The sequence below is a fragment of the Trichosurus vulpecula genome, chromosome 4 (genome assembly GCF_011100635.1).
Source record: "Trichosurus vulpecula isolate mTriVul1 chromosome 4, mTriVul1.pri, whole genome shotgun sequence".
Lineage (NCBI taxonomy): Eukaryota > Metazoa > Chordata > Mammalia > Diprotodontia > Phalangeridae > Trichosurus > Trichosurus vulpecula.
The window spans coordinates 185,444,134-185,458,998 of record NC_050576.1 but is presented as its reverse complement, the minus strand read 5'-3'; the positions used below and the strand labels follow the sequence as shown (position 1 = coordinate 185,458,998).

At 50.6% G+C, this 14,865-nt stretch overlaps 2 protein-coding genes across 2 annotated transcripts in view; one reads left to right on the top strand and one right to left on the bottom strand.

Moving 5' to 3' along the window:
• ERBB2 (erb-b2 receptor tyrosine kinase 2) overlaps window positions 1-10,490 on the top strand; it is a 30,226-nt gene extending 19,736 nt beyond the window's left edge. Inside the window, exons 15-27 of the mRNA XM_036755091.1 lie at window positions 1,451-1,611; window positions 1,949-1,996; window positions 2,318-2,456; window positions 2,543-2,665; window positions 3,879-3,977; window positions 4,415-4,600; window positions 4,986-5,141; window positions 5,286-5,361; window positions 7,410-7,556; window positions 8,264-8,361; window positions 8,689-8,883; window positions 9,020-9,266; window positions 9,471-10,490. Coding sequence (XP_036610986.1) covers window positions 1,451-1,611; window positions 1,949-1,996; window positions 2,318-2,456; window positions 2,543-2,665; window positions 3,879-3,977; window positions 4,415-4,600; window positions 4,986-5,141; window positions 5,286-5,361; window positions 7,410-7,556; window positions 8,264-8,361; window positions 8,689-8,883; window positions 9,020-9,266; window positions 9,471-9,823 — 2,028 coding nt within the window. The 3' untranslated portion in view covers window positions 9,824-10,490. The remainder of the gene's footprint in view (window positions 1-1,450; window positions 1,612-1,948; window positions 1,997-2,317; window positions 2,457-2,542; window positions 2,666-3,878; window positions 3,978-4,414; window positions 4,601-4,985; window positions 5,142-5,285; window positions 5,362-7,409; window positions 7,557-8,263; window positions 8,362-8,688; window positions 8,884-9,019; window positions 9,267-9,470) is intronic.
• Window positions 6,679-14,575, bottom strand: MIEN1 (migration and invasion enhancer 1). The gene is made up of 4 exons (XM_036755098.1): window positions 14,374-14,575; window positions 13,608-13,705; window positions 12,127-12,203; window positions 6,679-12,035 (listed from the first exon to the last, which is right to left on the bottom strand). Exons 1-4 carry the CDS (start codon window positions 14,460-14,462, stop codon window positions 11,952-11,954), a joined length of 348 nt encoding a protein of 115 aa, XP_036610993.1. The 5' UTR covers window positions 14,463-14,575; the 3' UTR covers window positions 6,679-11,951.
• Window positions 14,576-14,865: the final 290 nt, after the last annotated feature.

Genomic DNA, 14,865 nt, shown 5'->3' with positions numbered 1-14,865 from the left:
CTTAGCAGTGTCTGTATAAGTAGAGAAAGGGGAAGAGATTGTGGAGACAAAATCAAATGACTGATTCTGAGGTTGTGAATTGCAGCGACTGGAGGGATGGTGGAGACTCAAAGGCATAAAGCTTGGAAGAACCGAGGGTTTATGAGGGAAGATATTGAAGTCCATTTGGTACATAATGATTATGAGATGCTTACAGGGCATCCAACTGGAGAGGTCTGGTAGATATTTGGCAATATAGGGTGAATTCAGGAAGGAAGAAACTATGAGGGCTTGATGAGACAGACCACTAAGAGAATGGAGAGAGACAAAGACAGAGAGACAGGGAAAGACAGAGCGAGACAGAGAGACTGAAAACACAGACAGACACACATACACACAGAGGGAGAGAGAGAGACATCCACACAGAGGAAGGCTCAGGATAGAGCCTTGTAAGTGTACCCATCCTGAGGAAGAGGGGGGCAGGTTTAGTGACCCCACAAAAGAGACTTGAGAAGGATGACAGAAAGCCAGGAAGAAACTTAGGAGAGAGGAGCCAGTGTCTTCAAAGGTACAGATGGACAAGAGTGTCCAGGAGGAGGGGAGGGTCAACAGTGTCAAAAGCTACCACGAGGTCAAGAAGGGAAAACAAAACTTGGAAATGAGCAGTTAGGAGATTACAGGTGACCTTGGAGAGAGCAGCCTCTGTGGAGTGATGGGGTCAGAAGCTAGAAAGCAAAGGGTTGAGAAGTGGGAGATGAGAAGTACCTTTTGTTAGAGTCTTGGCTATAGTGCTGGAAACAGCTGTGAAAGGACAATAGCTTGGGTGTGTGTGTGTGTGTGTGTGTGTGTGTGTGTGTGTGTGTGTGTGTGTGTAAGGGCCAGTTAAAGGTTTTTTAAGACCTGGGCCTGTTTGTAGGCAATGGGGCAGGAGCCTGTAGATAAGGAGAGTCTGAAAAGAAGAAGAGGAATGATCAAAGGAGTCTGCTCTGGGAGTACGTGGGAAGTGACAGAATCAAGGGCAAAGAAGGGTTGGTTGGCCTTGACAAAAAGGTGATCTCTTCCCCAGAGACTAGATGAGGAGAGGTTGGAGAATGAAGTGAGCTAGTTTTGTGGTGTGCGGTCACGAGAAGAGGGGGTTCCTGGCTGGTCTGGCAGTTGGCCTGGCAGCTGGCCTTGGTTTTCTCAACCTTCCCATCAGTAGAAAGAGGATCGTTACTGATAAAATTCACTAGTTCTTAATGATTAACATGATTAACAGGACAGTCTGATGTTTGTACTGGGTCTGGGAAATTGCTAGGTTGAAGGGAGGCTCTGAGAATCCCAAGGTGAGGCTTCAGTTTTCTAAATGGAGAAGTGACCTGGCTTTCTTCCCCAACTGTGTCCCTACACACACTCCTGACTCCCGAGGCCAACCCCCAGCCTGGATGTCATTGCCTCTTCTCCCCCAACCCCTTCTTCTCTGTACTCTTAGGAGGCTGACAAATGTGTAGCCTGTGCACATTTCAAGGATCCCCCTGCCTGTGTGGCCCGATGCCCCAGTGGGGTGAAGTCTGACCTCTCCTTCATACCTATCTGGAAGTACCCAGATGATGAGGGCATTTGCCAGACCTGCCCCACCAACTGTACCCACTCGTGAGTTGGAGGGCACTTACTGCAGTACCGGGGATGGAGCAACCCATGTTTCCCTTTACCTTACTCTTATTTTCACATGGGGGAATCAGAGACTAAGGGTGGGAATGGGGGAGGGGGGAGAAGATATTCTCTGAAACTTATTGAGAAAGATCGTTGCTCTCTGCCCTGACTCCTCTGAAACTTATTTTTAAAGACTGGGGTGGGGAAATGGGGGCTCGGTGCTCTTCTTATCCTAATTCCCACCCCCTCTACTGTCAGAGGACAGATGGTGGTGCTTGGGGTGGGGAGTCTCCCTCTAGTATTGGGGATCCCCAGGCTAACATATCTTTTCCTGCAGCTGTACTGTATTGGATGACAAAGGCTGTCCTGCTGAGCAGAAACTCAGGTGTGTGTGGTCCCTAGGAGCTCCCTTGGAGGGGGAATTGGGCCCAGGGATGGCTTCCCCTGTATGCTAACATGCTAACTATGGTAACAGGCATTGGCCTCCCCCCAGCCAAGCCTCCTGCTCCCACCCCAGAGAACCTTTCACTTTCATTGTTTCTACCTAGCCAAGCCCAAGCAGCCACCTCTAACCTTCAGCTTTTGGCTGCCATCCCATCATCCAAATGGCCCAGCCCAGTAACCTCCTTCCACTCCCAACCTCCTTCACACACCAAGAAGCTTGGTCTGATCTCACCTCCCTCTCCCTCTCCATGTCTCCCTCCAGCCCTGTGACCTCCATCATTGCTGGGGTGGTCGGGGTGCTCCTAGCCCTCATCATAGGCCTGATCATTGGCATCTTGATTAAGCGTCGGAAGCAGAAGGAACGCAAACACACTATGAGGAGGCTGCTACAGGAGACGGAGGTGAGAAGGGAGGGAGCCGTGGACCAGCCAGACTTGGGTGGCTGTGACAACCAGCCAGACTGTGACCACATCCCTTCCATCCCCAGCTGGTGGAGCCCCTGACGCCCAGCGGGGCATTGCCCAACCAAGCTCAGATGCGAATCCTAAAAGAGACGGAGCTGAGGAAAGTGAAGGTTCTCGGTTCTGGGGCTTTCGGCACAGTCTACAAGGTCAGGGGTGGGGCCAATCCTGGGGGCGGGGTCTAGAAGGAAGTGAGGTTTGGCAGGGGTGGGGAACCTGTGGCCTCGAGGCCACATGTGGCCCTCTAGGTCCTCAAGCACGGCCCTTTGACCAAATCCAAACTTCACAAAACAAATCTTAATAAAATGATTTGTGCTGTAGAACTTGGACTCAGTCAAAAGGCTGTACCCGAGGACCTAGAAGGCCACATGTGGCCTCAAGGCCACTGATTCTCTACCCCTCGGAGGGATCCTAGGAGACTGGAATGAAGCAAAGGGAGGAGGGTGGGGCTAAAAGGGAATGAGGCCTTTGCTGTGTCTTGTCAATCCTATCTCCCTAACAATTTCACACCTGTCCCTTCTCTACCCATTCAGTCACCATCCTCATCACTGCTCCGCTGGACTAGTGCATTAGGCCCCCTCCCACATGTCTCCCCTTTCTCCAGCCCACCCTCCACATAGCTATCAAACTGATTTTTCCTAAAGAAGAGCTATGACCATGTCATGCCCCTGCTTCAAAGAACTCCAGTGGCCCCCTCATTGTCTCTAGGATAAAATAGAAACCCCTTTATTTGATATATAAGCCCCTTCACAACCTCACTCATCTACCTTTCCAGATTTATATAAACATTATATGTATCATATATAATATATAAAAAATTACTGTCCTCAGTGAATTCAATGAACAGCCAAACTGTCCTGTTTGCTATCACTCACATATAATATTCTATTTCCAGTTCCAATATCTTTGCATAGGCTGTGCCCTATGCCTGGAATGCCTTCCCTCCTCAGCTCTGATTCTTAGAATCTTTAGCCTCCATCTCCCTCAAAGTTCTCCTTAAGCACCACCTTATACATGAGGCATCTGAGCTTCTAGCGCCTAACTGCCCCTCCCCATTACCTTGTATTTTTCTTTGCATATATACTATATCTATCTGTCTATGTTTCCCTGATAGAATGCAGCCCCCCTTGAGAGCAGGGCCTTGTATCTCTACAGTTTGAAAAACATACACAATAGGAACTTCAAATATGCTTGTTTAACTGATTGGTCTATTAATAAGGGGAGGAAAAGGAACCAAAGCCCTAGGGTAAAACCAGAGAGTTGAGAAGGGGCCAGAGGGGTTTTTAGAGGGTTAAAAAACAGGGTTGGGCTTGATCTTCCCTTTCCAGCTCACACATTCCCTTTCTTCTACCCCTTGCCTAGGGTATTTGGATCCCCGATGGTGAAAGTGTGAAGATTCCAGTGGCTATCAAGGTGTTGAGGGAAAACACATCCCCCAAAGCCAACAAGGAGATCTTGGATGTAAGGTTCTTCCCTCTCCCCCCATCCCCCACCAAGGATGTGAGATACAGCAGGGGCCCTTTGGGGAAAGAGTCAGGACTCAGGAGAAAAGACTGAACTTAGATTCAGAAGACCTGTAGTTGGGATCTTGTCATTGCTAAACAGGGCTAGTGTGACTCTGGCAAGTGACTTAGTCTCCCGGTGCCTTAGTTTTCTCCTCTGTAAAATGGGGAGGAAGTTGGCTTCCATGATGTCTAAGATAGCTTCTAGCTGAGTCCTTTGATTGCAGTCACATTAGCTGTTCTTTAGCCTCTTCCTCCTCTGTAGGGTGAGGTTAGAGCAGTCTCTTCCAATTCTGATCCTCCTCCTAGATACACACTCACACCACATCAATGTAATAGTAGGGATGGTGGGGGGCAGGATCTCTGTCCCTTTCTAAGTATCCCTTGGGCCTCCAGGAAGCATACGTGATGGCAGGTGTCGGCTCTCCATATGTGTCTCGCCTTCTGGGCATCTGTCTGACATCTACGGTGCAGCTGGTGACCCAGCTTATGCCCTATGGCTGCCTCCTGGACCATGTGCGTGAAAACCGAGGGCGACTCTGCTCCCAGGACCTCCTCAATTGGTGTGTGCAGATTGCCAAGGTACAGTCACAGGGATGCCTCTCTATGATAGCCATCCTCCCACAGCTTCTCCAAGACCTCCACAGATGAGCCCCAACATGTGCCCTCTATATGCCTTCCCCATCTCCAAGACCTTCATGAATGAGCCCCAACATGTGCTCTCCATTCCTTTGCTGCCGCTCCTCCACCACCACCCCAAGACTGAGCCTGTAAGCTTCAAGGAGAGGGCTATGGATTTGTAAACTGTAACTGAGTTGGCAGAGCTGTTAGAGGTGAGGGAGCATTCACCAGGGTCAGTTCTGTGCCTCCAGAACTGGGCAGGGAGGAAAGTTATCTAGAGAAGGTGGGACTGGTGCAAGAGTCCCTACAGAAATCATCAGATCCAGTTCTCTGCCTTTAATCTCAGGGGATGAACTACCTGGAGGAGGTTCGGCTAGTACACAGAGACCTAGCAGCCAGAAATGTGCTGGTCAAAAGTCCCAACCACGTCAAGATTACCGACTTTGGACTCGCAAGGCTCTTGGACATTGATGAGACAGAGTACCACGCAGATGGGGGCAAGGTGAAGGGGCTGGAGAGGGTTGGAGCTGGAGGAGGAGGTACCACTGAGTAGGCAATACATATCTGCCTTCCTGGAAAAAAACCAATGAAATAGGATCCCAGTCTCAGGGATGGTCTGTGTGACTGAACTATCTTCCCCGTGCAGGTTCCCATCAAGTGGATGGCACTGGAGTCCATTCTCTGCCGAAGATTCACCCATCAGAGTGATGTGTGGAGCTATGGTGAGAGGGGCAAAATACCCCTAATAAGGGAGGGTTTTGTGTGACTTTGGCAAATCGCTTACTCTCTGGGCCTATTTTTGAGCAGGGTAGTGACTTGTACTTTGGGGAAATGGTATTGCCAACTGCGTGTTGGAAAGGGGAAGAGAAGAGAAGCAAGATCAACCAGGAAATTCCTAGAATAGTGTAGTCAAGGGGTGATAAAGATCTGAACTAAGGTAGTAATGGTGAGTGGGGAGAAGAGGACAGAGGTAGGGACCATTGAGGTGCAACCTCCATCATTTTACATATAAGGAATCCAAGGCCCAGAAACGTCAAATGATTTGCCCAGGGTCACACAGCTAGTAAATGTCTGATTCTGGATTTGAATTCAGATCTTCTTAAGTCCAGATCTAACATTTAATCTACTACACCACAGATGCAAAAGGATATTGTGGAGCCAGAATTAAGTCACTTGGCGTAGGGATGAGGTAAAGGAAGAGGGGAGGTTTGAATCTGGTTGATTGGAAGGAGAATGGAGGTCTCAACAGAATTGGGAAAATTTGGAGGAAGGGAAGGTTTCAGGGTGGGGATGAGGAGAGATGAGATCAGTTTTGAACATAAGGAGTTTGATATGTTGACAGGACAGCCAATTGGAAGTGAGTAGTTAGTAACACGAGACTTGAATTCAGGAGAGAGGTTAGGCCTGGACATACGGACCTGAGAATCATCTATATAAAGAAATACCCGTGGAAGCTGATGAGATCACCAAGGGTGTAGACAAAGAAGATGAGAGGGGCCCCCAGCCCCATGGGCAGCAAGACACAGAGGATGAACCAACAAAGCAGCCAAAAAGAGAGGAGGGGAATCAAGAGAGGTTAGCAGTACCAAAGCTGAGTGAGAAGAGAGTACCCCACCAGGAGGGTGGTCCACAAGGACAAAAGCCATGGAGATAGAGGAGGGAGAGGGCTGAGGATGGGCCATCGAACTTGGCGGTTTGGAGCTAGAAGCCTTGGAGGATGCAGCTTCTGCAGAATGGCAGAGCTGGAAGCCAGATTGCCAGGATTTGAAAAGTGAATGGAAGGAAGCAAGGATTCATGAAGCACCTACTATGTGCTAGCATGCTAAGTACTTTACAGATATCTTGTCAGATCCTCATAACGGCCCTGGGAGGTTGGTGCTATTATTATACTCATTTTAGGGTTGAGGAAACTGAGACAAGTGTCTGAGGGCAAATTTGAACTCAGAACTTCCCGACTCCAGGCTCAATGCTCCATCCATTGCGCCACCTAGCTGTGAGGTGAGGACGTGAAGTTAACAAACAGTTTAACAAACGTGTAATTTGTTAAATGTTGCTGTTTATTGTAATTTGACCTTGCAAAATTATAGTAACATGGGAAGGAAAGGGGCATGGAGTTGGTGTAAGAAGAGAGATGGATTTGAGGATTGTAGGATAGGTATTATACCTTTGATTTCGTCGGTAAAAGGAGTTCCCCAATAGGACACTTCCTCTAGTGAAGGCTGATACCTTCAATGAATTTAGAAAGTTGCCCAGAGCATTGAGAGGTTAGGTGACTTCCCCAGGTCTTCCTGGCATTGAGGCCAGCTGACTACTGTGTTACGGTGCTGAGTGAGGTGGGGGACTGGTGTAGGAACAGAGAAGAGCTAGATGAGGGGAACCATTACCCCTATTCACCCCAGGTGAAGCTTGCTCCCCAAAACTGGTGTAAATAGCAAGCAGGAATGGCCGAGGTCAATTTCTCCCTTATTCCCACACCACTCCACTCCTCTCAGGTCTGTGATGCTAAAACAGGAATGGGGAGAGAATGTCCTTTTGCATCCTCCGCATTAGCCCCAGGATGCCAGACTACCAGACTCCAAGCCATGGCTAATCGTTTTCTCTCCCAATGGGAAGGAAGGGATAAACAGGGAAGATTCCATCGTATCTACACATTCCACTCCCATCCTTCTCTTCTCCCCCTGTGACAACCCATCCAACCCCAATCAAGCTTGGGCCTCAGAGACTGCATTTATTCTCACCGGTCTAATGACTTCCCTATTTCTCTTCTCAGGGGTGACAGTGTGGGAACTGATGACCTTTGGGGCTAAACCATATGAGGGGATTCCTGCCCGAGAGATTCCTGACCTGCTGGAGAAAGGGGACCGACTGCCCCAGCCCCCCGTCTGCACCATCGATGTCTACATGATCATGGTCAAATGTAGGAGACTAGCCCATAATTCTAATAATAATAATGCATTACTCACATTTATAGACAATCTGATAGTTCGTGAAGCATTTTTTTTCCAAATGTTCCTGTGAGCTAGAGTGTAGGTATTGTTATGATATATCCTCAGTTTACATATGAGAAAACTGAGATTCAAAAAAGCTAACAGGGTCACATGGCTGGCAATCATAGGAACCAGGACTTGAACTAGGATTTTCAGAAAGTGCTCTTTATGATGTACCGAATAAAGGGAGCTCCCCAGGACATGTCCAGGGAAACTTCTGTGGGTTTATTTCTGCTTCAGTTTCCTCATTGGAAGAAGGGGGACTATAATGGCATTCCCCTAGGCTCGTTGTGTGGATCAAATGAGAGATAAAATATATATGTATATATGTGTACGTGTATATATATATTTTAACCCTAAAAAAATGATTTTGAGCTGGAAGGGACCTTTGTAGATCATCCAATCAAAGCCACTCAATTTATGGATGAGCAAAGTAAGGCCCAAAGGCTCCCCCACAGTCACAGGGCCAGTGAGTAACAGAGCCAAGGGTTGAACTCAAGACACAGGAATTTAAATGCAAGTCAGAGGAAGGCCTGGCCCAAAGGGCAGCTCAGACACTGTAGTGGGCTTCCTCTCCCTGACAAGCCAATGGGTTTCTTTGGTTGCTGAGGGGGCCCCTTTTGTTCCCCTTTGCCAGGTTGGATGATTGACTCTGAGTGTCGGCCTCGGTTCCGGGAGCTAGTTACTGAATTCTCACGAATGGCCCGAGACCCTCAGCGCTTTGTGGTCATCCAGGTACTAGGACACCTAACTGCACAGAAGCTGTATCCCACCCCTCCCTGTCCACACAGGAAAGGGTGCAAAACTGAATAGCAGGCCTCCTGAGCCCTACCCTCACGCCCCAGGATTTTCCTTACTACCTGTCTTACCCTTCTCTTTCTGCTCCCCGATTCCTCATCCCTACAGCCAGCATTTCCTCCACAAAACCCTGTGGCGCCATCTGCCTTGCCTCGTTTTCTGACCTTTTTTCCCCAATAAACTCTAACCCACCCAACTTCACACGATGATGGGGACAAGCACGTTGGTGAAGGGGTTGGCATGATTGTCCCGTTCCCCCATTAGAATGAGGATTCTGGCCCAGCCAGCCCCCTGGACAGCACTTTCTACCGCTCACTGTTGGAAGAAGACGACATGGGAGACTTGGTGGATGCAGAAGAATACCTGGTGCCCCAGCAAGGCTTCTTCTGCCCTGACCCTCCCCTGGCTCCAGGTCCTGGGGGCACTGCCCACAGAAGACACAGAAGTTCTTCTACAAGGGTAAGGGGTGGGGGCAATATCCATTGGGAAGAGAAACCCAGCCTGTTACCAGGCCATGCTCCCATCTTGTCCCTCCAGCCAAGAAGGACTCTCCTCTATTCACACCCTCATGACAATCCTCTATTTTTGCCCCCAGAGTGGCGGGGAGCTTCCAGGCGGACTGGAAGGCTCAGAAGATGACACTCCCCAAACTTCAACAGAGCCTTGGGAAGGGACTGGTTCAGATGTGTTTGATGGGGACCCTGGAGGGAGCCCTAAGGGGCTACAGGGGCTCCCCCCTCGAGACCTCAGCCCCCTGCAGCGCTACACTGAGGATCCCACAGGGACACTGCCCCCTGAGATGGATGGCTACATTGTCCCACCTGTCTGTGGCCCCCTGCCAGGTATGGACACCCTGACCTGGGAGCTAAAATTCTGAGCCAGCTTCTTCAAGGGCTTAAGCTAGTTTTAGAGGGAGGAAGGGAAATCAAGGTGCTCCCTTTCCTAAGCCAAGGTCTAAGCAGTCCCCTCAAAAGGAAGGCTTTCTGGTAGCTATATATGGTTCAATTTCCCTGACACCCAGGATCTCTTTTTCTCCAACATTTCAGAATACGTGAACCAGCCAGAGGTGCACCTACCACCCCCTTCACCTCTGGAGGGGACCCTGACTCCCCCTCACCCATCCAGCTCCACCCTGGAACGCCCCAAGTTGCCTCCTCCAGGGAAGAACGGAGTGGTGAAGGACACATTTACCTTTGGTGCAGCTGTGGAGAACCCTGAGTACTTGGCCCCACATGGAGGCGGTCCCCTTCATCTTTCCCCAACTGCCTTCAGCCCAGCCTTTGACAACCTCTACTACTGGGACCAGGATCCCCCTGACCGAGGGGCTGCTCCTAATGGCTTTGCAGCGACCCCCACAGCTGAGAACCCTGAGTACTTGGGTCTGGATATGACTGTGTGATCTCTGGAAGGCCCAAATGCTGAGATCCCCTGAAACTCTGCACTGCACTTATCACGTTGGGGAAGAAAAACAGACCATTCTTGAATGCCCTGACCCATTATCTGGCCAGAGTGAGAAGGGGGATTGCCGGACCACAGACAGAAAAATCTGGGTTGCTATCATCACAATGCCCCTTCCCTTCCCTTTCCGGCAGCTCTAAGGTCCCCAGCCCCTTGCTGGGGGTATATTTATTGGTTTCTGAGCTCCAGATGCCTAGACTGGAATCTTGGTTTGGAACGTAACTGCAATTCAGGTGTATATGGCCAGCTCTCTCCACTGGACATATGCCCCAGGCTAAGTCTCCTGCTCCTCCTGCACCTGGCTCCCCCAGCTAGGGTTCCTACTACGAGAGACACCAGAGAAGATATCCAAAGGGAGATGGAAAGAGGACCCACGATCAGGGATAACACCTCATCTCCAGAGACGGAGCACCTAACTGACTTCTGTCTGCTCCAAGTAGACAATGGAGGCAGAGATGGTGATGGGGGTTGGGGAAGGACCCCCAGAGCCTTGAATCCTTTGTACATTGTTTCCTTTGAATTTGTTTTTTTAACTTTTTTTTTTTAATGATGAGAGGAGTGTGTAGAAGAGATGCACCATCCTCTCTGCAAATATATTTTGGAAAACAGCTGGCTTCTGGCCTGTGTCTAGGGATCTCTCTGTACCTTCTGCCCACCTTGTCCTCATAGCTGACATGCATCACTCTGGCCCTGTCTTAGCAGGCTAGAGCTGGGTGGTGTGGCCCTGACAAGAACTGGGTATATCCCGGCCCCCAGCGATGGGTGGTGGTGGTGAGTGATGGGGTCTGAAACTTCTCCAAGATGAATCCTGGGGACGCCAGGCTATGTTTAAATGGAGCGAGCTGGATTTAGTTTAGATGTGAAGGTCAGCAGAATGGCTTAATGAACAGAGGGCCTTAAAGTCAGGAAGACCTGATATCCAAATTCTACCTCTGACACACACGAGCAGGTAACCTTGGGCTCCAAACTCTCAAGTGCTTCAGGCAACTCTCTGAGACTATAAATTAGAGCTGAACAGCAATGGTGGAGGAAGTTTCCACATGGGAGTTCCCTATGCTGATGAAATCACAGGCCTAGACTAATAAATACAAAAACAAATAAGGAACAGTACTACTGAAGCTTCAGAATGGGAAGTTCCTTCCTTGGGGGTCTCCAAGCATGGGAGAACTTTGTGAACTTGGGGAAGGGGCCATCAGACACGATGGGAACCTGGGACCTCTGCCAAGTCTGTTTCTGGATAAGGATTCCAATCCCCTGGTAGAAAGGGGGTTACATCTGTTGTTTTGGGGTGGGACCAAGTGAGTGTGGGTGTGTTGGGGAGAGACTGAGATGGGGCAGAATAGATGGTTAAGCTCAGCTTTCTGGGCATCGGTTTTTCCCTCCCCTTTCCCTCCCTTCTTTCTTTCCTTTTCCTTTCCATTCCTTCCAGTTGAACATCTTCCTAAGCTAAGACACCTCAAGCTGGGCATACCACAGAGGGGAAAGAGTAGCAGCGTCACTTTATTGCCAACAATTGGTGTTTCCCCTAGATTAAAGGGATGTGTTGTGTGTGGGGAATAAATTAGAAGTTTGGTGGCATCTCATTGGCACTGCCAGGCAAGGGAGAGTACAGGCATCTTCGAGGCACCGTGTGTGTGTGTGTGTGTGTGTGTGCACGCGCGAGCGTGCATGCACCCGTGCGTGCATACATTTGTAGATGTGAAATTTCTATGAGACACTGGGGGTGGGGGTGTTCTCCTCCCTACTGTGAGCTTGGGTTGAACATCCCCTCTCTAGGGAGGTAGCAGCCAGGCTTGTACCTGGAATCTCTGAAGCTCTTGCCCCCTGGCTTCACCAAGAAGTGGCTAGGATCTCTCAGCACAGAGGGAGTGGGAAGAGAGGTGACAAGACCAAGAGGGTTGTTGGGGATGAACCGATGCTTGGTCAGCAAGATGGACTCTCATCCTAATCTCCAATGAGGAAGGACTTTGCTAAGATGGAGAAGACCCCAATATGGGAGAGGCATCCAGGACAGAGGGGTATATAGGGAAGGAGCCCTGGCCTAGGAGGGAACTGGAGACCTTGAAGGGTCACAGGATGACACAGGGGGGGCGGCTATTGGTGATCTTTTCCAGAGGTTCTCCACTACTGGCTCTTCGAATAGCCTCAATGAGCTGGGGGAAGAGAAGGGGACATTTGTGAGATGGTATGGAATGAGGCACCCCTACTGTCCCATTCCCTCATCCCCATCCCTGTGCTACTCACATCCTTTTCGTAGGGAAATCCCCCATTCTCCAGCTTGGAAAAGACCAACTGCCCATTGATCTCAATCTCGAAGGCTCCTGATGGGAAGAAAGGAGGAACGGTTTGAGGGGTCATTGAGGAGTCAGAAGTCAGGAGACACCCTGGGACCAAACAACCCCATTCCACAGACACCTTGGGCTCCCAATGTGTCCTGGCACCAAACCTTTGGCTTGTTTCCTCTGAGCCACCTACTTACTAACGTGGGCCTAACTCCAGGAAGAGAGCTGGGCAGAAGGGTCTTGTAGTCTATATAGAAGGAGCAACTGGGGACCTCAGGTCTTCTCCCTGTGCCCTGTACTTGTCACCAGACAACCTGGGGTTCAAGGCCCACGCTTGCTACTTATTAGATACCGGCCTTCTGGCTGCTCCAGGAACAAGACCCTCCATTGTTTGGCTCTAGGTATCTTCTCTGTCCCCCATGCCTGGAATGCTCTCTCTCCCCATCCCTGTCTACTGGCTTCCCTGGCTTCCTTTAAGTCCCCACTAAAATCTCAACCTCTATAGGAAGCCTTCCCCAACCCTAATTCCAGGACCTTCCTATTTATCCCGTATATAGCTTGTCTGAGTATATTTGTTTGTATGTTGTGTCTCCCATTGGACTGTAAACTCCTTGAGAGAAGAAACTGTCTTTTGCCCCACTGTATCCCCAGTGCTTGGCATAGTGCCTGGCACAGAGTAAGCATGTTTATTGAACTGAATCAGATGTATACCTGAGAAAGATGCTTTTACTACAGGAAGCTGGAAGGGACCTTGGAGCTCAAAGTCCAATCTATTCGTTTTTTACAGAGGGTCACAAAGCCTCAAAAAAGTTAAATGACTTACCCAAAGTAGGGGTGGCCAGATAGGAACTAAGGTCTCTAGGAGATGCTAAAGATCTTTTCATTATTCTGCATTGTTTGCTTTAATCACTTAACCTCTGAATCTTTATTTTCCTCATCTGTACAATGGGGTTCAAAATCCAGCCCTCACAAAGGAAGTAATGCCTGTGAAAGCACTTTAAGGCTCGATAAACTCAAATTTTTATTATTCCGGTCCCCTCTGGCCCAATCTTGCTAAATTTGAAGAGCTTCGCCCTTAGGTTGCCCAGGCTGGCCACTGACTTTTCCACCATAGTAGCTCCCAATGCCCACCTACTAAGTGGCACAGGACTTCGGATGGAAGTAACTCACAGGACAAAACCGGGGATTTTGGATTTGTTATTTGGTCCTTGAGAACAGGGGCCTGGATTCCCTTTGGCATCTCTGGTGCCTTACCTCTGGAAGGCGCATTGTAAATGCTGGTTGGAGGGCTGGGATTGAGACCCCCCTCTCTCCTAACATATCACCTCTCTGAGTAGGGGAGGGCTGCCAGCCCCAAGTCCTGCCCCTGCCCCTACCCCACTGTCTCCCATCTCAGAGTCCCAAGGACCCTCTTCCATATCTCCTCCCGTCAATGCTCCTCACCGGTGCCACCGAGGCGTGACTCTATCTGGATGCCAGGGTACTCTTCCTTCACAGCGCTGGCCAGCTCCAGGTAGGTGGACTCAAATCCGCAAGGTTCACTGCAGGAGTAAGAGTTTGGGAGTTGTATTTTTTAGGAAAGGAGGGCAGAGAAGAGGAAGGAAGATAAAGGGAAGGTAGAGGACATGAAAGGGGAGATGAAGAGAAAGGAGATGAAGGGAGAAGAGATGAGGGGAGAGGGGATAAAGGGAAAGAAGGGGAGAGAAGGGGAAGGAAGAGGACATGAAAGGGGAGATGAAGGGAAGGGAGGGGAGGGGAAGGGAGAAGAGATGAGGGAGAGGAGATGAGAGGAGATGAGGGGAGAGAAGGGGAAGGGAAAGATGGGGAGGGAATGAAGGGAAGGGAGAGGAGACAAGGGGAGGGGAAATGAAGGAAGGGGAGGGGAGGGAAGGAGAGTGGAAGGATGAATGGAGGCGAGGAAGGAGGGAGGGAATGAAGAGAGGTGTGGGGAGGGATAACGGGATAAGGGGAGAGAAGGAAGGGGTAAGAGGAGAAGGGATGAAGAGAGAGGAGAGAGGAGGGATGAGGGGAAGGATGGTGGGAGAAGAGAGCAGGATGAGGGATAAAGGAAAGGGAAATGAAGGGAATGGGAAAAGAAGAAAGGAAGAGGAGGAGAGGAGGAGGAGTGGAGGAAGAGCTGGAGAAGGGGAGGGGAGGGAGGAGGGCAGGGGCAGGAGGAGGAGAGGGTCCCCCCCCGCGCCCCCCTCACCAGTACTCCACCACGATGCGGACCCCACTGCCGGGCAGGGGCGCCCCTGGAGGGGACTCTACGAGATCGGCCCCGGGCTCCCCGCTCATGGCTTCGCTCTGCTCGGCTGCACTCGCCCCGGACGGAGCCCAGCCAGACAGGCAGACCGACCGGCTGAACCCTGAGCCCGCAGACCGGCCGCCGCTTCCGGGTGTGACGTAGCGCCGGGTCACGTCACGCGCGGCCGGTCCGGAGGCGGGGCCATCCTGAGGGCGGGGCCTGTCCGGAGGCGGGTCAGATCGGGGGCGGGGCTAGGTAAGGGCAGGGCCCGGCCGGTCCTGTGAATGGCTGGCGGGGATGCAGCGCCCTCTGCTGCGGGGAGCCGGTACTTGGGTTGTCGCGGGATCTAGGTCTGGGTCTTAAACTTTCCCAGCCTGAAGTCCTGGAACTTTCCTTTCACTTCTAGGCTCCCACCCCAAGCCCTGGACTTTCCTCACTCCGTGCCTTTGCTCA